The sequence below is a fragment of the Neopsephotus bourkii genome, unplaced genomic scaffold (genome assembly GCF_033783945.1).
Source record: "Neopsephotus bourkii isolate Nb327-2 ecotype Australia unplaced genomic scaffold, CSIRO-AGI_Nbou_v1 NB_234, whole genome shotgun sequence".
NCBI classification, from domain to species: Eukaryota; Metazoa; Chordata; class Aves; order Psittaciformes; family Psittacidae; genus Neopsephotus; species Neopsephotus bourkii.
In genome coordinates, this window is record NW_026900744.1 from 2,439,776 (window position 1) to 2,466,297 (window position 26,522).

The 26,522-nt window shown below is 41.0% G+C and overlaps 1 protein-coding gene across 10 annotated transcripts in view; it reads right to left on the reverse strand.

The window, feature by feature from the left end:
* Nucleotides 1–26,522, reverse strand: part of ELAVL4 (ELAV like RNA binding protein 4) — an 82,328-nt gene that overhangs the window by 53,471 nt on the left and 2,335 nt on the right. The window contains exon 1 of one of the 10 annotated variants that reach the window (XM_061344859.1): nt 11,546–11,739. The exons of 2 other annotated variants lie outside the window; for them this stretch is intronic. In XM_061344859.1, the coding sequence (XP_061200843.1) occupies nt 11,546–11,593 (48 nt within the window). In that variant the 5' untranslated portion in view covers nt 11,594–11,739. Of the gene's footprint in view, nt 1–7,114; nt 7,274–7,508; nt 7,796–8,018; nt 8,136–8,345; nt 8,672–11,100; nt 11,254–11,545; nt 11,740–26,522 lie in introns of those variants that run through there. 7 more of the 10 variants (XM_061344856.1, XM_061344858.1, XM_061344863.1 and 4 more) reach the window with 7 other exon arrangements.

Consider the following 26,522-nt stretch of genomic DNA (forward strand, 5'->3'; position numbering starts at 1 on the left):
GCAAAGATTAATGATGAAAATTAAACTCAGTTTCTACCCCAGTGAGCATCTACATTTGTGAACACTTCTTTCAGTACTTGGGTAATGACAAGCACAGACAATAAAAGAAGGATTCTAAAAATATACTACTCTTTTTCCCTGGATTAGTGTGTCTACAGTTAAATATAAACTGTGCTCTATAAATTATCAAACACAATGTCAAATTCTGAAGTGCACTCCGGAATCTCTCACAGAGCACATGAAATACAGAATGATAATTTTGTCCTGGCCCAGTTAGTCTGAAGAACAATATGCTACTGTGCTAGATCATGGAGTTAGCTCCCATCGATGGTCACACTAAAAATGGCCACAGTCACCACCATAGATGTGCAGTGATTTTTTCAGGACCCTCTGCATCAAGCAATGAGACTAATTCCCTGAACAGCTGCTCTCACAGGAAGGGAATCGACAGCAACACTGCCACAGTATAGCTGGCACACACATATTAGGAAGAATTTCCAGCATTCACGCTTTCTGCTAAAAATCAACTTCCCCCTACTCATCTACTGCCAGTAACTTCATTTGGAACGAAGATATACAATCATATTAGACCTATTTTTATTTAAGGAACATTTGTTTACATGCATTATTACTTCTTATGGTGTCGTGACAGTGCCTTCTGCTCTACAGGAATAACAGGATTGAGTCTTAGCCCCCAAGTTCTTCTGCACATAGTACAGCAAAAAGTCACTGACCACCATTTGAAGATCAAGGATGATGAGTAGAAGATGGATACAAGTCCAGCAATTAAGTCACCTCTGTAAACGCTTCCATTGAGCAAAAGAAAACAAATACCTCCAAATATCTCTTACCCCAAATGCAAATACATTAACACTTCACCGCAGTATAGTGACTTAAACATGGGTTATTTCATGCCATTTAGTCATGAATTTTGTATTATTCAAGATCAAACTGCTGACTGCTATGGGAGTCTACATGCCAGCTTAGGAAGACTGAAAACAGGCATGGCCATCTTCTCCCCAGATTACCACTCAACTCTGCAAAAAGGTTTGTTAGTACTTTGCGTGTGTAATTTACTACAACCCTCTCAAACCAGAACTACTATAAACAGCTTGACTTCCACACACCTTAAATACATCACAGACATCCAAATTTAAATTAAACCATATATTAAACAAAAAGTATCCCCAACGCGAAATCTTCTGAAGAACTTTAGTCTAGCAATAATAATTCTCTAAGTCACAAATATCAGCTTTGCTTTTAATAGCAATAGAGAAATGTGGACTTCTGACAACTACCCTGACATACAGCAGGAGAGACAAGGGGATGAAGCTGGTTCCTGGAATTTTTTGTCCTTGCTGTGCAATTAGACATAATGTTATAAGAAAAGTCAAATCTACCTTCAATTATAAACTGTGAGCATTGCTGTCTTGGCTAGTTTTCCAGTATGTGATAATGAGATACCCATAATGGGAGGAAAAATATGAAGCACAAGCTTCCTTCATCCCTAATGTCCTTACAAAAGCTCTCCAACTGCATCCAACCTGGGAGTAAATAGGTTGCAGTGCTCAAAACACAACTGGCTACCCCAAATAATCGCATTTACAGGGCCACACATAGGGCCCAAGCGCAGTGCTGTTACCTGCTCCAGCAGCAATCTTTGGATGGTCAGATGGGATATTCCCACCAAGCATCCCTGAGGAAGGGAGAACCAGAGGAAGCTGTTTGGTTTTCCTTCCGCAGCTCAGTGAATGCACCCGGGTACGCAGCGGAGTGGCTGGATCTTAAGGACTTGCACTACTGGAAAGGCTCCAGTGGCATTGCTGCCCTCTGCCAACACTGAAAATCACTTACATGGCCAGAGACGCATTACGTGCAGAACCTTCTCGAAGCACTGCGAATGACAGAGCCACCTCCCATAGTCATTCGTGTCTGTTTTGAAACAAACATACATTATCGTATCCCCTTTACCTCCAAGAGTTCTCCAAAGCCATCACACACACCACCACCCCAATTCTGACACATAGAGGCGCACAGCTCTAGACTGGGAAAGACACTGACCGCACTACCCGCAATGTGTAAGAGCTTTTGAAGCCATTAAAAATATAAAGTTTCAATATTTAAAGAATAAATTAAATTTAGTTGGGTTTTTGGTTCCAGAATTCAAGGACAAATAATTTCCCATCACAACAGCATCGCTGACGCAACTGCGTGTGCCTTAGCAACAAAGGCGTACTACAGAATTTTATATACATCATGACTTTAAATACTGTCAAAGGCAGGCTTGCATTTTATGGTGCAACTAAACCATTCCCAGAGAGGACACACAGAGGTTTAGCTATTTTTTAATTATTTTTTACTTCATATTCTGTCTTTTCATCCCATTTAATTAACAATTTCTAACTGGTTCGCAGCACTTCCTGACTGTTACAGATTCTCTTCACTGAGGTAAAGAGTCCTCATATAAGACAGTCAAGGGTAGAACAATAGCTAAGATAGACTCTCAGCTTCCTCCCTACTTTTTGGGGGCCTTAGAGCAGTGATAATGAATTAGGAGCTCTAAAACGGTTAAGGAAAATACATCACAGTGACAGAAAATACAAATCAACCCAACAGGGGCTCAAATTCTTAATGAATTTATGCAAGCAATGTAAATGCCACAAATAAGACAATGTTACGTAGTCGCAAGAATTAACTGCGTTCTCCATATAATCTCATCTGAAAGCATTTCATTCCTAACACTGATGTTCCAATGCTATTGCAAACTCTGTCTGAATACTTAAATAAGTAAACAACAAACAAAAGGGCTCATCTTCAGTGCCCCCAAGCTATCATCCAAAACTGGTTATAATTAAAGGTGTGAACAACAGAGTAACAAACCTGCAAAGTCAAGGTTCTGAGAAATTAATGGGCATCACACCACTGCACCAGTTCAAATTTATCACTCATTATCTCCCTGACTAGCACAGTGCTGTTTCACATATTAGTGCCTCCTTCTCTTTCCTCCAAGCCTTTCCTGCCTTTTCTAGATGGCTAATTTTAAACAATTACTGCCTCTGACACACCGAGACCTTTTCTCCCTTTTTCTTCTTTTTGCTGTAAAGCTACTGACCTACAAAAGCCCCCTGCACCTAAAATATTCCAGCATTTTAGAAAGCAAAGACTGATCGTTTGAGGGGAAACAGCGAGCAAGCAAAGTGTCTTTGAATCTCCGTTTCTACAACATCTTCACCTTACATTATCTCAAATGGTTAAACATACTCAAACGCATAGGCTAAGGCAAGGTATAGGTCCCCATTAAACACTACTTTCATTAGGGTTAAATGTATTGTACTTGTTGAGTTGAAATGTTATACTCCTCTTCACAAAATTCTTTAGAAAATGCAAAATGTGCCTTGCTCTTAAAGTTACTTGGGAGTCCCACACTGCTGGTAACTGGAGATTTACACAAACAATTGGACAGCACTACATTCCACAAACACCCTTTCCCTCCTCGTACAAATCCCAGCATTTTCCTTAAAGTCCATTCAGACAAGAAGGGAAGATACACACGCATGAACACACACACAAATACATGCATATGCATCTCTTCATCCATCCTACTATGGAAAGGAGAAGAGAAAGAGTAAGAGAAGAAGAGGAGTGCAATGGAGGAGGGGTGACTTTCCATCACAGATTAGCACATTTTGCTACATCTGGCCTATCCTTTTCAGGGTACCATGTCTTTTTAACATCACCTCACTTGCAAGAAGACTGTTTTGCGCCCACTTCTCCCCCAAAACCCCAATGACATTGAAAAAATACTGCATTGCAGTATTCGCCAGTGCACCGGAGTGTATCCAGTTAGCTGTCCCACAGACCATCAAATGCACATTTTAATGTGTCCAGGCATGTAAATGAGTTGTCTAGTGGACACAGATTGCCAAAACAGACAAGTGGATTTGTCAAGTTACCTGCATCTCTCTCCCTCTCGCTATCATACTCTCTGCCACTGCTCATTTCTTGCCTGGGGTGTTTGCTGAAATTGTTTTGGAAGTGCAAGTTCCCAAAAAAACAATAAATTCCCCTGCCACAATACGGGACCCAATCGCTCTTTATCTCTTTGGAAAGACCTCGGTGTGTGAAGTGGCTCTAGGTTATGTACCAACAGCATGACTATTACATACAGAAAATAACCTGTGTTTAATTAGCACACTCCCAGCATACCAAGTAGGAAGGCTGAGGAAAAAAAATTCACTGTAACCTGGAAGATGCTATTTCAAAAAAAATTAATACATTAAATATATGTAAGATTAACGCAACCGGATTTTCTTTCAATAGTCACAATATTTAACAGGACCAAATAAAGATGATGAAGACTATTCCAAACCCATTCAAACTGGATTTTTAAGTATAGCCCTTCCAGCTCGTTGTAACCATCCTTTGTCACAACAGCTCCCGCTCACTTTGAGAGAGCTCAAAAAGGTAAAATTAATAAAGAGGAAGAAAGCAAAGGAGGCAACCAAGCCATCAACAGTGGAGAGACATCCCTGTATCTAGCATGGGAACTTGATCACTGGAGTACATGGGGAGATTTTAAACTGATGGCTGGTATTCACATTGCATCAATATCCAACTGTAAAATTGCATCCTTTCTGACTAGTAGTTCACCAAGACAATTTAAAAGGAAAGAAGAAATGTCATGTCTACAGATAACTATGTTTTCTCTACCTTTTTGTAAAGAAAGAGGTTTCACGTTTTAAGCTGTTAGTATTCGTCGCAATCTTAATTCAATTTCACTAACTTAATAGCTGGGTTTCTATACGAGGATTTACAATGCCATCTTTTACATGCCAAAAGAAAATGTCCCTATGTACATGCAGGCTGTATTCATTAATATAATCTTAAAACAAAGAAAAGAGGAAGATCGGGGCAGGAACACGTGCACCATAAAACAAGGATGACATTCTTTTTAAATCTTTGCAGAAACACCAAATTGCACAGAAAATGAAAATGTAACTACTAGCTGATGACTCTTAAAGCAAACAATGCAGCTGTGTATAATAAAAGGCACCCTTATTTATTGTCATGACTTAGTTAACGGGTTTAGAACACAGCACCTCTGTTTTGGACAGAAGAAAAATTATTTTACTCTCACGTACAACTACAATGCATGTCAGAATGCATCTCTGCACATGCACAGCCTGTAAACCGCACAATTTTACACCCGCACACACACCCTCAAGATTACTTCCCCCCTCCACATTGTAAAGCAGTGCAGTTTGCAGAGGGCCATTCAATTACTTCTTCAACAGAAAGGACTGCAGCAGAAGCAACACTTAAAACAAAGCAAATTAAAAGGGGGGGGGGGGGGATTTAATTCCTTTTAATTCCTCTTTCAACCAAGCACTGCCATTCCTGCCGGAATTAGCATTCAGCGTAACCCTGCACCAGAGGAAGGAAGGAAGTAAAAAATGTTTGAAAATCTGAAGACAGAGAGAAAGGCGTGTTCTATATTCTCGCTTTGCTTCTCTTGTGCCTCCTGATGTGTGATAGATGAGCATTTTCTGGGCAACCACATTTTTTATATCTTTTACGCTACTGTCTATCACTCACTAGTCTACTACGCTTTTTTAACACTTCTAGCACCAACAGCTATTTGCCATTATTGTTTGCCACTACAATACATCACAATTAGCAAAACATTCAGCCACAGTTTAAAAAGTAAAGTTGCCACGAGGAGCCTGACATTGGAAGTGGGTATTTCTCCAGCAGATCTATATAACAGACTGTGGCTAAAGGTGGGGCTGGAGATGGAGAGAGGAATAATCTCATTATTTCTGTAAATTCCGCTCAGCACCTAAACCTTCGGATATGGTGAACTCCCCTGAACCGATTATTCTGCCATATAACCATCTGATTTTGCAAAAATACCAATATCACTTAACACAAAATCACTGCTTAGGGTAAATTCATTCTACCTACTGTTCTCATAGGGACATTTGCTGGAAAATTCTAAGAAATGATTTGCAGAAGCTATCAGCTGTGGGAGTTCACTATTATACCTCTGTCAACTTCATTCAATATAATTTACATTTATTTTATTTTTTTTATATATACTGCCTCCAAGGATTCCTTCCTATCTTTTTTTTTTTTTTTTTGCACATACAACTTCACAGCAGGGAGGGGGGAAAAGGGGAAAAAAAAAGGAGATAACCCCCTTTTGCAGAGGAGAAAGAACAGATGCTTAAAACCAGATTTCTAGAAATCACTGCAAGCCTGAGCCAGAAATGTAATTAACACCTATTTATAAAGAATAATTAAAGTTGTGACTGCCACAAAGAACAGCACAGATAATCGAGGTAGCCCCTGCTTTTCTTTTTTGGATTTTTTTTCTTTTTTTTTTTTTTTTTTTACACTGTTTGCAGTATTCCCACATGATTGCCACCTGCTCCCCCACTCAGCTTCCCCTATGCTCGTTTCCCCGGCAACCTTTCATTGGCTTTTCCTCCCAGCTATCGCTTTCAGTTCGGCTGCTCAGTCTAATCTTATTTGTTTTACACCCATCAAAACAAGCAGCTAGACAAAGACAATCCTGTAAGAATGGGAAAAGACCGTCGCTTTGTTTCCCCCCCCCCGGCCCCCCCACTCCCTTCCCCTTTATAATAAATATCCACGGCAAAAGTCTGAAAAACGTTAAAATTAAAGGGGAAAACGGGGGGGACACCCCATGCCCCTCAAGCATCACCCCACAGTGCTGGCAGGAGGGACGGGCCCCAGCCCCCCTCCACTCCGGGTCCCCCATCCCCGAGTCCCCGGCACTTGGTTCTGATCATGCCATTTTGCACAATCTGTAAGGAAAGCACAAAAGAAGGGACGAGGCGAGCGCGTCCGGGCTCCTCCACCAGGAGAATATAGGCTAAAAATAGAAATACTATTTTTCACATAAATGGCTTTGACTTCTACCGGCATTTAAAACAGCACAGAACAACACGGCTCCCACCCCCCAGCCCCCACACCCCGACACAAAAAAACCCACCCCACACACCCTTCCATCCATCCATCCATCTATCCATCCATCCATCCATCCACCCATCCATCCTCTACAGCACCGGCTCCATGGGAGACGCAATACCTGGATGTGAGAGGCGATTATTAGGTTTGTATTTAAGGCTGGTGTAATACAAACGGAGATTAAAAGGCATCACCGGCTGCCTGATCCGCCAGGCACATGCGGTACAATGACACCGCGACTGTCAGCAGAGACCATCCTCGCTCCACTGAAATGCAGCGTTCAATGGGAACGCGGCGGAGTGCCATCGTCGTTAGATACGTTAAATAGATATATAGATATATAGACACACACACAAGCAGGCATATCCCCCTATAAGAAAAAATAATACCCCCCAAACAAGGCTCTCTAATTTTATTTTATGACTCACGATCCACCGCCCCGAACAAAAGAAATCCGCGAGGCACACGAGAAGCGAGACAAAACCCCCACGAGCAGGCTCTCCCCGTTCACTTACCATTTTCAAGCCATTCCACTCCATCTGTGATCACAAAGATGGACCCTTACAGCCCCTCACAGAGTCGAAAGCAAAAAGAGCGTTATGTAAAAGCTGACATTCCTTCTTACAGCGCTGCTGCCCAACGATGCAACAAAATCGACATATACTAGGCACTGCAACACATACAAGCCTCCTCCTCTTTTTATGAGGTCACGACAGGAAACTCTTTGAAATACAATATGCAGCATTTACTGAAGCTCATATAAATCACCCTCTTTTAAAATTACCATACCTATTGCGCAGTCCACCAAAAGAAAATTACCAATCTCGAGCCTTTTTTTTTCCCACCCCCCCTCTTCCATCCACCATCCCCCCATTCCCCCCCCCCCCCCACTGGATTTTGCTCGGCATTTGTATCTCCAAAATGTCAATGTGGAAATTAACTCCCTCCTTCCAACCCCCCCCCCCCCCCCCCACTGCTTAAAAAAAAGCCTCTTCTTCCTTTTTGCATTTCGGTTAGCCACATACCAGCCTTGCATTAGAAATGAGCTCTTTTCTCTTTATTCTGAGAGAAATCGCGATTACCTTAAAACGACAAAGTACATCCTTTATTAAAGGATACGCACACATTAAATATGAAAGAGAGGGAGCGAGGGAGAGGGAGAGAGAAAGGGAGAAAGGGGGGGAGAAAGGGAGAGATCATGTACAAACACATCAGTAGCAGAAAAACTAAATGCATGTGAAAACACAGACGGAGAATGATGCAGATTTGGGGAAAATCTGGACATGTTAGCTTCTAGATCTACCTCTATATAAACCCGCTACAATCCCATCTTTAAATCTACTAATACCTACCATAACCATTCTTAATGGCAAATATTGGGTCTTGAAAGGCTTCAACTCTTCTACAGATTTGCTAAGGTTTTCGGGGAATTATTTGTTTATTATTATATTTTTTTTCTTTAAAAAAAATCCACAAAGCACAGTGCTAGACGTTTGTGCAGCGAGAATAATAGTAATAGTAATAAATAATAATAATAAATAATAATAATAAGCACAAATCTGCTGTTTTGTGGTCTTTTGTTGGCTGTTCCTCCCCGCAGGTACCGCGGTCCCCGAGCGGCGGCCCCCGGCGGCGGCAGCGGGCGGAGCGGCGCGGGCCCTGCTGGAACTGGCTGCCGGCGTCCCCCCGTTACAGCCATTTATGGGACCATCTGTCAGCGGCGGGCGGGCGCTGATTGGCCGCCGCCGCGCGGGGAGGGCGTTGCGACATCAGGTGCTATTGAAATTAGCCGCGGCCAGATTGACAGTGTTAATGATGGGGTGACCTCTGCAACAACAGAGACCAGATTTCTGAACTGCTGCTTGTGTCTAGTAATTAAGGCCCGGTTGAAGAAACACCACGCATCCCTCCATTTTTCCTTATATTTTTTATTATTTTTATTATTATTATTATTATTATTTTGTACTTATTTATTTATTTTTTCCCCACCCCGCCGGAGCCCTCGGCCGTGGCAGTGTCGTACCTCGGCCATGCTTCAGTGCCTACATCTTCTTACCTCCTGCCCGCCCGTCTCCCAGGTCCGGCGTATTTTAACCACCTTATCTTTTTCGACAGTTGCTTTCCGGAGAAATGCATATTTAATGATCTGCCTCTAGGCTTAAAGGCACAACAAAAGCACTCCCGACGTGCGTTTAAAGCTGCATTTATTTTCAGGTACTACTGATTTTAATAATAAACCATCTCTCCCCTTCCTTCTGCCCGGTGAGGTTTTAAAAATACATATTTTTACAAGTGGATTTGATAGCGCTGCCACTTGATGCCGTCTAAGGCACAGCAGGCACCTATTTATCAGAGCTCCCTCTGAACAACAGTAGTATTTCAGCATCATTTCACCACCTCGCTTCATCTTTCTTCAGCTCTACAATAAATAAAACATCGGCAAACTTTGGGTGTTTAAAGCATTTCTCCCCCCCCCCATCATCAGCCTTAGAGAGGAACGTGCTTAATTTAACAATGCACACTCATTAATCCTCCGCTCACTGCCACTGACAAACTAACAAAACTTCGCTTCCAAACAGCAATATTTTACCCTCTCCCGACCACAGCAAGTTTATTACCAATTCTCACAAGTTAGGAAGCATTCATGCCCTTCTCCTACTTGGGAGTTATTTTCCTGAAGCGTGTTTTGGCCAAAGTAACAAGGCATGGCACCCTGTAATTGCAACTACCCCTGAATTCACGTTCACCTCATCTAAAGCGAGCGAGTATTCTCAGTTAATGTATGTCAGAATCATTCAATTTTACCATCCACGCATTCATTTCATCAGCCAAATATCATTTTTTAAAACTCAGTATCACTGCAAGCGTTTTTAAACAGAGGAGCTGTAAACGGAGAAAGCTGGGATGGGCCATGTTATAAGCTCACTTAGTTCTTTCCTGGAGAAAGAAAACCTGGCTACAAACCACCAAAACCATTAGCAAAAATACGTGATCAGATAATGTTTGTTCTAGAAGTTTTATGTATTTTTTAAAGCATAAATATGCCCTCAAACTGCTCAGCTCTGAACTGACATTCTGCACATTTTAAATGTCTTTAAAACCGTAGACACACTCAAACACACAGAAAGACCAAACACACCCAATAAAACATATGAAATATAGAAAGCTTATAAAACCCCAGCTACAAACAGACCAAGCAAGGAGAAAAATGGCATTTAAAAGACATCAGACAATCTATCTTTGGAACGAGCACTGAATTCAATTAAAATATGAACAATGTAAAAGGCTGCAGAGAGGATTTCTCCACGCATCTTTTGGAGCATATTTGTAGCTTGGTAAAAAAAATAGTAAGGATTAAACTAGCTCGTAAGATAAGGTTTCCTAACTCAAATTTAAGTGTCCTGTTAGACTGAACACACAGGCATCAAAATGCTACAGAGCTAGTGTTATTACCATACATTCTTGTGCAAATATACACCGAATATTAAAGTTAGATTTGTAATGCAAATTTTTACTCCAGGTCTCTTCAGGGGTTAACAACACCGAAAAAAAGGCATCCAGAAATTATCTGTAAGTCTTTTCAACTTCAGCCGACTTTGTTACTCTAAATTCGTTATGCACATCAAAAGATTCAGCCATTTTTCTGAAACAATAATTGCACGCTGCTCCTCTTAAAACATCAGCTATCTTATCCGCCTAGAAACCCAGGTACTCTGAACACTGACCACTTTCCCCAAAAGCACCCCACACACGCAGTCTTTCTGGGGAACACTGAAACAAATGCTCAAACATCCTCAGAGGCCTCCCTCCGTAAAGACAAAGGCAGAATCCTATTGTTGAAAAAGTCAACCTTATTCTCGTGTTTCCAATAGTACCATTTATCTTACAGGGTAAGGCACTGACCACCACATCATGGTCGTGACATTTGTAAAGCATCACATTCCCTATACAGCCTCTCCAGCATCAGCCAGCAAAGCCCCTGAGCAAAGCATATTTTTAATGCAATCTTCCATCCCCACAAAAAGAAACTTGTCTTAAACAGCTAATCCAATATCAAAATGAAATCACAGGGTTGTTTCCCAGCCCCCCCCACCCCCCTCTCCTTACCATAAATGAGCAGTTTCTTGACTCATTAATGACAGTTTCCCTTAAAAGAAGTGATCTCATATCACTGAGCCCCTCTCCACCACGCATACATCCCAAAGGTTGCGGGTATCTTAGCATCAGTAGCCGCTAGCAAGCTCTCTCATACAGAGCCCAGATGGACTATACCAGAAGCCAATTCAGCGTTAATAACTACCTACTCTGTGCAGTTTAGAAGCCTTACGTGGCATAATGTCCTAGGCAACAGCAGCCGATTGAAACCGCAAATAAAAGACAACCCAATTCTCCAAAAGCATCAAAAGGAAAAAAAAAAATAATAAATTGAAGAATGATTTTTTCCCCCAAATCTCTTACTTTCATAAGATTAAACTGAATCCTTCAAACAAACATATGAAAAAGGAGAAAAATAAAAACAGATGCTGCCCAGAAAAAAGTGACAAAATATTACCTCATTATTTAACAAAGCAGCATTAAGCGTCCTGCTGATTTCAAACATCTTGCCACAGATTTTGGTTAAGAGAAACAGGAAGAATCCTTTGCAAGCCCTCTGTCTGCAAAGGGTTCTTCAATTTTCTTGCGCACAACAGAATAGTCAATATGTTATTTCCCTAGAGTTCGCACATTAAAACATCTAGTCAGTGAGCTGAATTTTCCCCTTATCACACTGTAGACTCCTGTTATATGTACTGCTCTCTTTGCAAGATTAGCCTGCCCCAAACATGGCTGTTGTTTAAACTATTCTTTAAAGTAACAGTTCACTCCATAACCACCAGGTGGGCAGTGTACACAGATTCAAGTAACCATCTTAAAAGATTTTTCTTGGAATAGCTGCTGGTTGTGATATACAGTATAAATCCCCCCCTACACTTACCAAGCAGGGGGGGGGAATAAAAGATACGGATTTCTGCACTGGTTTATGCCTTTTCATGCCCAGAAGTGAGCCCACATGCTAAATCCCTAAAATCAGTTAACTTTTACCATTCTTTTTCTATTTAAAGGGACCTTAAAATTTACACAGGAGCGTTTCCTTCAGCAAATATGAACTAGACGATAAAATCCAATCAGTTCTGAGAACAAAGTGTAATTAAAAGGGAAAGCACGCCCATAGAAATGGTGCGTACTGCACAAGATACAACATCAGCTTTAAGTTCAGCACAACAGCGTTCTTTCATGGGAACACCAAATCCAGCATGTAAATAATTCACATGTGGGTAGAGCCTTGTAGAATATACGAATTTACACCTTCAAGCAGATATGAAGACCCCTTGATAACATACGGCTATGACGTATTTTGGCTTTAATTCATTTATGAAACCACTGCTGCACACATGAGAGCGCAGGACTGAAATACACAGAAAGGATCCACTTTTCCATAGCACCCAAGTCTCCCAAGTTATCAGACTGTCCCCATCCCTACGTGTCTACAGGCTATTTAAGTATTCTTTTCTCCTCTATTTAAGGTCAAATACCTCAAGGAATACTTCCATTACTACTAAATATATATGTATATATACACACACACATTCACTCACCACTGTACAGCAACACCCAGAGGCCTGAATGAGATTGGGATCTTTGTGTTAGGTGCTGTACAAACACATTTGTAAAGTCATTTCATACCGAAGGATTTACAAACAACATTTACAAGACTGAAGCCCAAAAGAGAGGTGTCATAAAGAACCACACACAAAGAGCACCACAAAATACCTTTTCCCAGCTGGGATGAACTGCTGGAGAACTGAGGCATCTCCTGCAACTACCTGTGCTAAGGCAGAACCCAAAAGGTTATTTACTGAGATTAAACGGCATTATATGGACAGAGGCTTCTTCAAATCTATCATCTATAAAGTACTATCACCTACTTTTTTCATTTACAACAATCCTTGCTAAGTATATGCAGAGTAGTGATTTCCTTTGTTGGCCTTAAACTAATAGTAAAGTGATGCAGTAATGACTTAACCTTCCTGAATATGTATTGAGTTTCAAGTCATCCCTTTTTGTATGAGGAGAAAGGTTATTTGCATCGATTTCTGTTTGCATGAAATAAGCTTATTTTCTCATTCACCATATGCCTTGAACACTAATTAAAAGTGTCACTTTCTTCTAATGTAAAAACGTAATCATTCAGTAAATAAGTATTCTTAGCTTTTTAGTCTTTGTGATCATCTTTTTAAGGACTTCTTATTTCCAGGTAACCTCAGTGTTTTCATTACCACACACTCCTCTCACTTAAAGAGAAGTGTTTATAAATACACTTTTTTTTTTCTTTAAATAAAAAAAGAAAAAACAAATCTAGAAGTGCATCTTTAAGGACCCACACCCCTCTTACCCCGAGGCAAATCCATCCAATCAATATGAAACCATTCACATGCCACCATCTGCCAAGCTGTAGAGCAATGTGGCTGGAACAGACCTCTTATAAAGCAGCAGTGGTCTCATTTTCAGTCTATTAGGGAAGCACCAGAGCTCTCATGTGCAAGGACACAAAACTCCAACTCAGACCTTCTCACACCAGTTTCTCTGTGCGCTGCTGCAGAACTCCTCTAATTTTTGCTGCCTGAGTTTTCACGCTAATCAAAGCAAGAGGGAGGAGAAAATGGTCAGTAACAGCCCTATTTCACTGCAGTACGAAATAAAGAACTCTGTTTAATTCTATTCTAATATGATTAGAGCAAACCACTTAAAGGCTGCTGCCTGCAAACTACAACCTGGCATTTTCCATCACCTCATTTTCCATTCTTCCAGAGGACTAAAACATTCGTGCCTAGAACTGCGTTATTCTTTTCCAAGACATTCCTATCGTCAAGTTAATATTTAATTCTGATCGAAGAGTATTTTGTTGTTTCACAGATAGGAGGGTGCAGGTGGATGAGGAACAAAGGAGACACACGCCACAGTACAAGATGGATTTGAACTACAAAATGATTTAATAGAAGACAATGGGCTGGGAAAGGACATTACACAAGGCAAGCACTAGGGTTTGCCCTATGCAGTAATTCAAGAACCTCTGCGGAAACAGTCTCCAGTTCAAGATACCACATCAACATTACCTTTAACAACACTGAGCTCACGAATAGCCTTTCCATCAGCAGATCTTTTAATAACTATAAACACCCTCCACCACCTATACCCCTGGCAAATTCACTATGTGACTGACTAAGAAAGAGCAACAGAAGAAAAAGGGAACACGAAAGGGTGAGAAAAAGGGAACATACAGGTTTGCAGACCCCTCATGAAAGTACACAGAGGAGAAATGAACTATTTTAAAACCAACCATAAAATGACAATGGAACATGAAAAGGTTAACATTTAATTTGGTGATGCTGAAAGTCACAAACGTGGATGGAAAGCCAGGACCAAACTGTTCATGGCACCTAACCCAAAGTCAGGCTTCAAGAAAGAAAACAGGAACAAAACAATAAACAGTCCAAGTTAGTCAGACTGCCATTCTCTGTATGTGTGTGCAGGAGATGGGATGGGCTAGGGGCACAGAGGGAAAAACAATGGTTAAATAGGTTACTTACCCTACAGTAAGTTTTTTCCTACTGTTATTTGAACAGATTACAATCAAGTGTATAAATAAATAAAAACAGTTTGTTTAGGTACTGAACAGCTTAAAAACAACTAGCAAAATAAAACACCCTGCCAACTGCCCTGTGGAAATCAATCAGGAGTAGATGATCGAGACTGTAACATTGCATGCCACTGAAAATGTTCTTCAGGCAACTGCTCTTTAAGGTTAGTGAATTCATGTATTTGAGAGAAAATCAGATTTTTAAGCTTTTCACTACAAAATACGTAACAGTCATGATAGCCTTACACTACCCACAAAAGGACTGAAATACCACACAATTTTTTAGGAAATGGTAGGTGAAAAAGATAACTGACATGGCTTAGAGCTTTTATTAGTTTCTTTTATTTGATGATCCTCTTGGGAACACAGGAACCTGTCCCTGCCTTGTCTTCTGTCCCTGCTGTGGACCCCACTGACAAGCTGTACAAGCTCTGCTGCTGATGCTATGTACTATCTGGTGCACTGAGATTCCTCCTGATGCTGGGGAGATTAAATATGCCACAGATATACCCAGAAAAATTATCACCTTTTTGATCTGTGCCGAGAAAGAAAAGAATTACAAAATCCAGCAAGAGTAGTTACGAGACCCAGCTCCTTAGAGATGTCTGGAATGAAAAGACACTGAGATGCAAAACCAGGCAAAAAAATCCTCCCATATACTTACAACTAAATGAGGAATTTAGATACGAAGCTTAGGCAAGTAGTCACAGTTCCCACAGAAATCACACTTCAGCTGCTTTTGCACAAATATGCTATTTAATGTTGCTTGCCCACTTTCTTTTTCATGCCTTATGAGATGTGTAATTTGGATGCTGCGTAGCTGCTTTAAGTATCACACACCAATTTTCTGAAGATGTGTGTATTTGCAAATCCCACTGTGGATACTTATGTTTGAACACTGGGAGACTGGAACAAAACTCTCCAGGGCACACCAGAGCACAGAGGTAACAAAATGAATACATGTAAATAGCTCTGATTACAAGAAAAATCTTAGTGATAGGAACCACATCTTCATCTTCAAACCTGAAAGCTGGGTGTCCACACAGATTCAGGCATGCACGTATGTGAATAACCACAGTAAAGGTGTACTCTGTGAATGTTAGGGTACAGAACAACAAGGGAGATGGTCCAGCATCTACAATGCAAGAAGGGTTTGGAGAAGATGATTCAGCACCTTCCCAGCACATCTGAAGGCCAGCAACATCCTTGGGACCTTGGCTCTGTGCTCCTCTCCCGCCTCCTAACTGATGCTGTGAAAAACAGCATCCACTCGGTCACAGGGCACATCTTGTCTGTCCAATTTTCAGTACATTTGAAAGAACCCACAGTCAGTGCTGTGAGACTGAAAGCAAAAGGCAGCATATATCCTAAGGTAAACGTGTAATACAATAGTAAGATATAGCAGCAATTCTTTTCCCCCTTTCCCAATTCTTTTACTTTTTGCTCAGGAATATATATTTCAATGCTTACAATCCCCTAATTTTCTTCCTTTTAAATTCAGAGATAGTGTAACTTGTATTCAACAGACATCCTAAATCCTACAGCCTGTTTTCCTATCACTGCAAGCAGGATTCAACCCTACCTACAGAGAGAGTTAAAACATTTCCACATCACTGTCAGTTTTGTATAATACAGTTAGCAAAGTTTCAACTGAGCACAAATGAAGACGTTTTCAAAGATTTATGACTACATTTTTAAAATGTATTTACTTGTAAATAATGAAAGGACCTAGACACTGAAGAACTCTAGACTTACGAGGGAGATTTACATGAGTTCAGCCATTTTTAATGTGCCTATGTATGAGCACAAAAACCCGCATAAAAAATGTGAGCTGGGTCTTTCAACCAGCACTGCCTAATTTTAGAACAGTTGATGGATTTGCTTTAAACCAATCTGTAATACAGCGTGTTATACACCTTGCATTCAGGCCAAATAATATCAATAACAAGAACAAAGATAAAAACCTGAAAGGGGGATTAATGTGCTGATGTTTCCAAGCTTTGAGACAGCGATCAGAAAAAGATCTGGGGAAGAATGTGAGGTGGCTGCATCAGAAAAGAGGTACAGGAGGAATAAAAGGAGACCTACGAGCAGCACGCAGAAGGGTTATGTCTCCTGCAACATGCAATTACACAGGAAGGATGCAGAACCAGGGACGATATAAAAGAGAATAAAGACAATAAAAAGCGTCAAGAGCTATTAATTGTCCCAATTACTTCTCGTTAGAACAGCTGGCACTTACATATAGTATTTCAGTAACACCAGACAGAACCTAAGTATTACAATTTCATAAACAAACAATCCCAAAACTCACAATCACGTCTGGGTCAAGCCTATCATGCAACCTATCTCCAAGCCCATGGTGCTTAAAAAGAGAAAAGAAAGTTTAAAATGGCTTATCTAAATAAATCAAGCTTGCCTCATGCTCCAAAGCTTACACCTGTATTTGCAAGTCTAAGGACTTGTGAGAAGCTTCCTGTATACATCTGTTTTTTCTCCTTAAGAAATAAGGGTTAAATAAGCTGCCCCAATAAGATACCCCAAAACTCATGGGTAAACAGCTCCCTCATGAACATGACTCATGCAACTCTTTAGTGTATAATTTAAATTACAGAGGTGACAATATTACAACAGTAAGGAGAACAAAGACAACAAAATACAGAGAAGGTAAAAGGTGGAACAAACAGAGCAGATGCAGTATTTAAGAAAGGGTCAGTGTTAACTCTGAACCCTCCATACTGACACACAAGTAGGAAGGGGCTGTAGGAAGGCAATTAATAAAGAAATCATCCGTGGCTCTTCTTCTTGCTCTCTGCAGTTCCACGGAGCTAGCGTCATGGATCTGGATGATGCTGGTCAGAAAGCCCTAACTAATTCTCACTAATTCTAATTTCCATATGTGTTTATGGTTTTCTTTAAACTCCTCTTTCCAAAGTGTCAGACACACCTTAGCTGATGACTTTTAGCTTCCTTTAAAGTAGGGCAGATGAAGAACAATGGATACATTTAGTACTTTTTTAAAATGAAAATCAAATCATGTTAGTAGCTATAAAAACTGTCTGAAAGCTAAACTTCCTGATCAGTATTGGAACCAATCTCTGGTGCTGGGGTTTCAAGGGATCTGTGCAGCTGAGCTGGAGAAGCTGGCAGCAACCAAGAGTGAGTTTACTTCTACTCTGAACTGTCCCACCGTCACAGGGAATGTATCTTCTTCACCACTAGAGGCTGACTTTTAACTCAATAGGCAGGTAAAAGAGGGGTGAAGCAGTAGCAGGATGCTTCTGCTTTTTCCAGTCTGTGGAAATTAACTGTATGTGACAGGACAAGCTCTATAGCATGGATGAATTTACTACAACTAAGGTCACACGTGCTGGGGAGGTGGTCTCTCCAGCCCTGCTTGTACAGGCAGTCAGGTGAAATGGTCACTTCCAAGGCACAATTCATCTGTCCTGCCCTAGGAATCTCCTTTAGAACAAGAGAAATAATGCTCTTAATTCCACTGGCTATGCATAAAGCATCTCTTCAGTGAGCAAGGAGTCTAGCTCAGGTAGGAAGCCCATCTTTGGTCAGACTAATCCCACTATGGCGACCAAGGTAGATGGTCTCCGGATGATGCTCACCTAGATGCAAGTTCACCTGAACTTCCGCACCCTGGGGGCTCTCACCACCACAATGTGATCTTAAGTTGTTCATAAGTACAAGAAGCAATTCAAGGAAGGTGAGCTTCAGAGAGCTCAGGGAATCGGATCACAGACTGAGACACAGTGCCAATGCTGAATGCATGGGATACAACTACATAAAGGAAATCTTGCAGGAGTGTGTTGGTCTGTACACAGGAAAAGCCCAATAACATGGAAACCACATATGCATCTTATCAAAACAAAAACCCATCAAGGTTTATTTCATGAATGCAAGGGCAGATGTTCTCCCTTTGGTTACAAAACCTTGGATTCGGGACTGTAACTCCAACCAGCAGCAGCCTCAAGGTGGGGGGGGGGGGAATAAGGGTTCCAATATATCCAATTTATGACTGTTGGGAAAAGCAACAATCACAGCAAAACAGCTACTCTGAAACCCATCCAGCTACAGGCCATCACCCTGCCATTTAAGAATATTTCACTCCAATGCCTGAACACATTTATATTCTTCCAGGCAGTTTTCCTGATGTTTTATAAGGATTCCCCAATGCAACAACAAACAATCTTTCTTTTAATAGTATCACTGGATGTACTGTAACCTGCATCTAGGGACACTCTGCTCTGCTCAGATAAAACTTAATTGTTCTTCTGACATCAAACAATGAAGGAACCTTAAACTCACCTAATAAACCAAACAGGCCTCTATTTTTAACATTTTCCATAGCCCCCCCCAATGCCTACAAGAGCCTGTAACAAGTAAAAAAGAGTTTCAAGAAAGCATGGGTAACCAACAAACATCTAGTGAGCAAAGAACATATTGACCTCTTTAAATGGTGTCAAATGAAAGATTAGATGTTGTGCTGCTGCGGTAGAGGTCCTGCTTCTGTGGAAAACCAGAGATCAGTGATGCTGCAGATCATTTTACATAGAAAATTTCAACTGCTGGCAATAACTGGCAGAAATTGCTACAGCGTGCCTGTATAAACTCTCTCCCCATATTCCCTCCTTCAGTTTCTATTTCCTGGATGATCTTTTGCTTCCTGCCAAAAGATCAGATATTACAGGTGCACATCACAAAACGATGTGGCTTGGTAGTGTAAATTTCAGCTCCTGACCTTTTAGGTTAATGGCACTATTCAAATTTAAGACACAATTAAAGTTTCAACTGATTACTCCCAGCGACCTCACTGGTAACTGGAAGATGGTCAACACTGTGAATGAGGCCAATTATTTAGGTGCTATCATCCGTTCAGGAAACCACCCTCTTCAGCTGCTTTGGAGACTATCCCAGGCTGGTGGATGATGACATGGCTTTATCTATTCCTGCCTTTGTCACTTCTCAGCTGCCATATGCTAGGGCACGGAGACTTTGATGCTTAGGAAACACCTACTAACACAGAACGCTCCTCAGCAACCCAGATTGCTTTACACACACCAAACGTTTTCTTTTGCTCTTTCCACTGGCATCAGTCAAGATTTAGTAAGTTCAAGACTCCAGCCTTCACACACATGGCCTGTGCCCACGACACACACAGACTATGAAAGCCTTCACGATAAAGACTGCAACTCTGCACATGCTGCTGACAGATGCAAAACTTCCTTGAGTAATAACTCCCTGAATCTCATCACTTGCTGTTCCACGTGGAAAGCAGGGCCAACCTTTCCTTCTGCATCCTAAGATCCTAACAGTAATTTATTGAAAAATTCTGTTAAAACTGGACATTACTGCAGTTTCAAAAGCTTTTTAAGTAATGAAGGAAGGAAAAGGCCATGTCACAGACAGTCATACCAACTATCCAAACCAAAATCCATACTGAAAGTGATTGTTGAGGAAAAAACACCATATAGGTGTACACAGTAATCTTGCTGTAAGTACTTTGACCAGATGCTGATGAGGCCCTCAGTGATACGGTTTAGTGATGGTCTTGGCAGTCCTGGGACAATGGTTGGACTAGATGATCTTAAAGGTCTTTTCCAACCTAGCTGATTCTGTGACAGAAACCGTGAAGGTTTTTTCTGGTTTCTCAAATAGCTGAAAAAAGTAAAGCCTTCATTAAGCTTGATTGCAGTGTTTTTAAAATTATTTCTACACAAGAGACTCCTTGTAAGGTTCAGATTAAGATGGGCAAGCCAGATGCTCTGCTGTATCCAATTTGCTCATCAGCACTTCCCTATCCTGTCCAGAAGCTCATCATCACTATTCTGTTAAAGCAGGACTGCTGAGCATCACAGCTGACAGGTTATCAGACAGGAGAAAAAAGCACATCAGCTGATGACAGCCCCATGCCACAAGAGGATCCCAAATGAACACTACATAAGCAACATAACCTGGCACAATTTCAAACAGGTTTTCAGTAGACTCATCCGCAGAGAGCAGCATCAGATTCAGGGAGTCAAGCAAGGAGGAATACCTGGGGCCATGCCACTGTCACATGTGCTCCTGGGTCTTCAGTGCCCTGCTCAGTCCCGCCTGCAGCTTGCATCCCTGGTCCAGGTCCTCCATTTCAGCTCAAGGCTGGGGCAGAAAGGGCAAAACCCCCAGCTTCTCGCTTTGGAAGAAGACCACTTTACCCATATGAAAGTGGACAAAGCAGCAGGCTGCATAACTCCAGTATAATCTCTAGCAATATACCTCTCAAGTACAAAGTTGGTATTTTTGAGTCAAACATTTGTAGGGTAAGACTAATTAGATGCACTGATATTGTACACACATTCAAACTGTGTGCGTCCATACTACATGCAGTGTCCTAGTAGTATAGATGATTTCTTTTAACTATATGGTTCCATAAAGGCTAGTCAGTTTTGGGTGTTAATAACCCCGACTCAGAACTTTGCTCAGCAGTGAACTCTAGCTATACCATCTGTATAAAAGGAAGAACCTACACTCTCACAGCACATGGAGCCTGGGGTTGAACTTAATATCTCTCCCAGCATACCAGAAGAGGACAAGAAAGAGAGATGTCTGGCATCAGTTTGTTTCCTTTCTGCTGGCTGAAGAAGATACCTGGGCTGGAAAGCAAGTTTCTAACCCCTCCAGTCACACTGCCAGCTGTGGGAAACATGGAATGGCAGCTTCTTTTCCTCCTAAGGTCTCACTGATAAAGAGGGAAATTCAGCTGTCCTGCTCCTGTTAAGGCATCAGCAGACTCACTGGGAAGGAGAAAGGTTTCACAAATCATGTGAAAGAATAGAACCTCCTGACATTACTCACAGCCAGTATAAATTACTTGATGGACTGGAAAGTGCCCAGCATGACATGGAATTGCATTGCAAATATACTGTATTTGTTGGTTTTGATCTTCTGGCTCCTTCCTCTGTATCACACATCTGACAAGACAAGCTACTATATACTGCCTGGTGGACATTCTGCAGGTTCTTTCTACCTCCTACACATAGGTCCTGCTCAGGACTCTTATCTCTTCACTGACTACTGCACGAGCAACCTACACAGCATATGTATGCAGGTCAGAGGGTCCACAACACAATAAGGATACATCCCAGCACAGAGTGAATCATGCTGTCATGTTCAAGACATATCTCTGCAAGTTCAGATGTGCAGGTTTAGTCCTCTTTTACTAGGCACTGATTTCTTCTAGCATCTGCTTTTCTGGTCAAATACCACACTGCCTCCTGAGAATTAAAAAAAGCTAAACGAAATACCCAAACCAATCTGCTCAATATGCTACTAACCTCAGGAGATACCTTATTTTCCCCCCTCTCTACCAATCCCTTTTCATCTTTGATTCCATGACCACTTCCATCTATTTGTGCCACCATGTCAAAGTACACATGCAAAGAGCAGTCCCAGCGCTGCCACAAGCTCTGCTTTCCGTGAGAGCCTGAGATGAGCTCCAGTGAGCCAAGTACAAACCATACTCTGGAGCAGTGAGCGAGAGCTAACACACAAGGAGAGGGATTTGAATTACTCTTCCAAGACGTAATTAAAGGTGATGTTTTCCTTAAAGCTGTTAAATTCAGCAGTGAGTACATTAACAGAAAGGCTAGCACTGCAAACACCAACAGAAAACAGGCATCTCGATTCAACCAAAAAAGTAAATTGCCTGGATTATGAGATGCTAGCTAGGATGTCAATAAGTGTATACAAACTGCTTTATGTCTTCTCATCGCAGCATGGGAGAAAATCTCCTACGTATCAAAGCTGCTACTGGGAGCCTTGTGCCGTGGAAACAATGCTTTCTCTGAGGTTTCAGTGTTCAGTTTTGCTGCTGTGCAATTCCCTTCTATCTAAGGGATGAGCTCAAATTAAGACTTTTCTTGGATGCTTGATTTTGCAAAGCTTGTAGTAGTTTAGCATCTTTGAAGCTTCCACCTTTCTGTCACCTGTTCAGGATATGCCAGTGGGTTACAAAGCTATTAAGCAGGGAATACATGACCAACAGACAAGCAGGATAGGATAACGACTGTTATTAGAAAACCAGGAACACCACCGAACAAAAGCTATTCAAAAAACACTGCTACTTGAATGAGGAGCAACAATTAAGAACTGTTGGCAAGTGACAGACTTGGAAACAGGAGTCTGAGTATCAGACTGGCTTTGTATCATATCAGCTTTATATCAAAATGTCAGAAAATGAAACTTGATAATCTCAGCTCTAGAAACAGTAATAGCCTCTCTAGCAAAGCTATGGGTGCTTAAGACAGCTCTACAGCACAACTGGAACAACTGGAGCAGCCAAACCCTGTTTGTACATCCACCCCCCTAAGCTGTGTAGCAGACACCCTGCTGCAAACCCACAGGAAAGCACACAAGGCCAACCATCAGGTAACTCACCAGATCCAGTTTTCTTTGCCCCATGGGTGCCAAGGCTTCTCTTTTGACCCAGAAAGCTCCTCCAACAGAATTACTTCTATTAAGCAATAACCATTTTTGTACACCTTAAACAATGTGGGGTTCTGCATAATCAATGAGCAACAGCTCAGCCAAAGGTCACAAGGGTTACTACAGCTAAAGAAACAGGCAAGGATATCAAAATGCATGAACTGGTGTGTAAAAAGCTAAAACAAAACTGAAATTATGAATTCACAAAAGAAAGCAAACACAAAAGGATGTACAGTGAACATGCTTGCTGGGAAGGTCAGGAAACCCACTGTCTACATATTACCCATAAGAAAGCATCAGCACGCAGGTATTTATTTTATAGCAAGCCAGCATGCCTAAGATACAAAAAGACCTAAAAAACACAAGCAAACTTGAACAGCAGCAAGATGCAAAGATTTTTCAGCCATACATCGCATGGAAGTATGGAGGACAACGGTTCAAATAAAGTCAGCTGTGCTGGAAATAGTGCATGAAATCCCAGAAGTGACAAAACTACTAGTCAGTGAAGAAGATGAAAGGAGCCAAGTGGAAGAAATCAATCAAGAAGAAAAAGCAAGTTTTTTTTTTTCTATAAAGGCAGGCAAGGGGCCAGATAACATAAGATGGACACACATGCAAAAAGAAAGGCACAGAGAAGTGTGGCTTTATCACTCGCTGTACTTCTAGTTAAATTTGGTAACAAACTAAGAAGCAGGGACAGATTCGCTCCAAACTAAGGGATGATGGCAAGCAGTGAGGGGTGCAAACAATTTTTCTTGCCCTGAAAAGAAAACACCTTCTAATGCAAATGGATGAGCTGATTAACAAAGCTTGCAGAGACTGTTGTGAAAGCCGGCTGAATGGAGAGAACCCGAGGGAGACACTAAGAGCATGTAAACCAAATCAGGGAGCAGCTGACTGCATTCAGGAGGAAGAGGCTATAGGAGCACTCAGAAACACGAAAACAAGAATATAACCTAGGCTGTATGAAGCACTAGTAAACACACTGAAGTGGATGGTAATAGGAGGCATCTGTTCAATGTATTCTTAAACTGGAAAAGTATCAGCAGCTTTACAAATAATACCATTTATTATTGCTACTTTTTAGAATCGGGGGGAAGCACCAGAACACTTAGTGAACTCATACAAAACCCACGCAGAACTACTTCAGCACTAAAACCCAACTGTTGAAAGGTGGGAAAAATCCTTAATTTATGGAAATCCCAAACCCAATCTTCCATGCATTAACTTTAAAGTCATTATGGAAAAAAAGGCTGCATATTTGCTCTATTGTGAGGATACAGAAATGCATTACTTTAAAAAAAGTTTGCTATGTCAATGAAATTGCAGATGCTTCTGTGCACTTCAGGGACTTCAAACATTGCATCAATTATCTGAATAAGTAATGAAAAGACATTGTGAATAAAATGGTTCACCAAGCCTGGTTCACAAGTCAATTGCTTTTTGAATCCAGTAATATAGTGTTATACTTGACATGTTATTCCTTTTTGTGAGAGGTTAAGAGTTTTCCATGCTTCTATGCTATACTAACTGCAGTTTGGGGAGAAAATCAAACTGACAAAACAGAGAAGGCTGCAAGAAGTACAACATACATTTAGATCCCCCCACTATAAGCCTCTTTCCACACCAAAAAACACACTGAAAACAGAACTCTGAACTCCAACCAAAGGGGAAACATGAAAATCTCACCACCAGCTCAGGCTACTGATAAGCAATTTAATGCTTTAAATGACAAACTGGACTGGGTCACAGTAGAACACGAAATGCCTTTTTGTTGAGCTCTCGTTTCCAAAGACTTACTGGCACCTGGAAACAGAGCAAGCATAAGGCTGATTATCATTCCCATAACCCCCAAGGAAAACTATCATGCAAGATGTTTGAGTAAGAGCAATGCTGTTTGAAGGCATCATTCATGAACAGAACAAAGGCTAAACAAAAGGCTGAACAAGTACATCATAATTAACAACTACAACCAAACTTTCAATTAAGATATGTACGAAAAATCAAGGAGAGCTAATTAAAATCCACCAGCGTATATACTTTCTTAGAAAAATCTGAACTGCTACTGTGAAGTAAACAGGCTAATTGGAAGTGACCACAATTACTTTGTCACTGTTACTGAGTTTAGTCATGATTTTTTAGCTTGCTCTTTAATTCTCCATCTTGTTCGCATCCCTTTGCTGTTCAAACACAGGATCCTTCCACCCAAATTCCTCAAGAACTGAGAAAAAGTGAAGAAAATACCAGAGAGATTTGACTTTCTATGCCAGGCATATTTTGTCAATAGTTTTGAGACACTCTTTTCTGCTCAGGACAGTACTATTCTTACAGGGCCAGGATTATAATTATTATACATTCCCTCCATTCATTCTCAACATATCCACAGCTACCACAAATGGATCCTAACACACTGCTATATCAATAATGCTATACTCTACATGTCTTTCTTTTATCCAGGCAGCTAGACCAGTATAAAAATATGATGCTATTTCACACAGATTTTGCTGTTAGGTATGAACTTCCCTTAAGGCCAAAACGCAGTTACAGATAATGGGAACCTAACCGGCAATATTAAAGGTTTTACTTCTTTTCCCTTATACACTACCTTTCCATGAAAATACATCCATTCTCATTACTTTTGCCATTCTTCAAGACTATTACCAGCCTGATTTGAACAGTAACAGTTAGTTAACGCTGATAGAAACAAGCAAAGAAAAATGCTGACACAACCCAGAGTTATTTAAGAACTTATTTGCTCCACATCTATTTCTAGAAAATTAATAAAAGAGTTGCTGACTCCTAGCTGTAAGAACCCCAGGTACAGCCAGGCTAAATAAAAATGGGTACAGAAAGGAATTCCTACCCACAATCCCAGACAATGAACAGCAAAATGATTTACAATTAACAACTCCTGCCTCTCCCCAACAGTGTTGGCATGAAACCCAACATCCTCTTGAGATACAAGTCAACTTGTTTCTGCTTAGCAGAACCTTAGCAGGAAACATCTTTCTGCAGCTATGTGGAACCAAAACTCTACTTTTTGAATGTGCTCTCACATTTAATACACATTAACAGGCTTTACGAAGAATTCTCTTCTGTTATATCACTACACATTAGCCCATCCTAACCCTTTAACCACCCAGGGAGAGTTTGCTGCCTGCAGCAATGTTTTTTCCATGCCCATTTTCAACGTTAGAGGCTGTATGGCCACCACTGGATTGCTGTCCTGACTAAGCTTTCAGAGTATTATAGCTGCAGGGTGTCACCTTTTTCCCCTCCACATAAACCAGGATATCCTGAATCCATGAAGCAGTCTTAACTAATGCCATAGCAAACGCCTATTGCTCAGAAGTCATTAAAACTTCTAAATTTG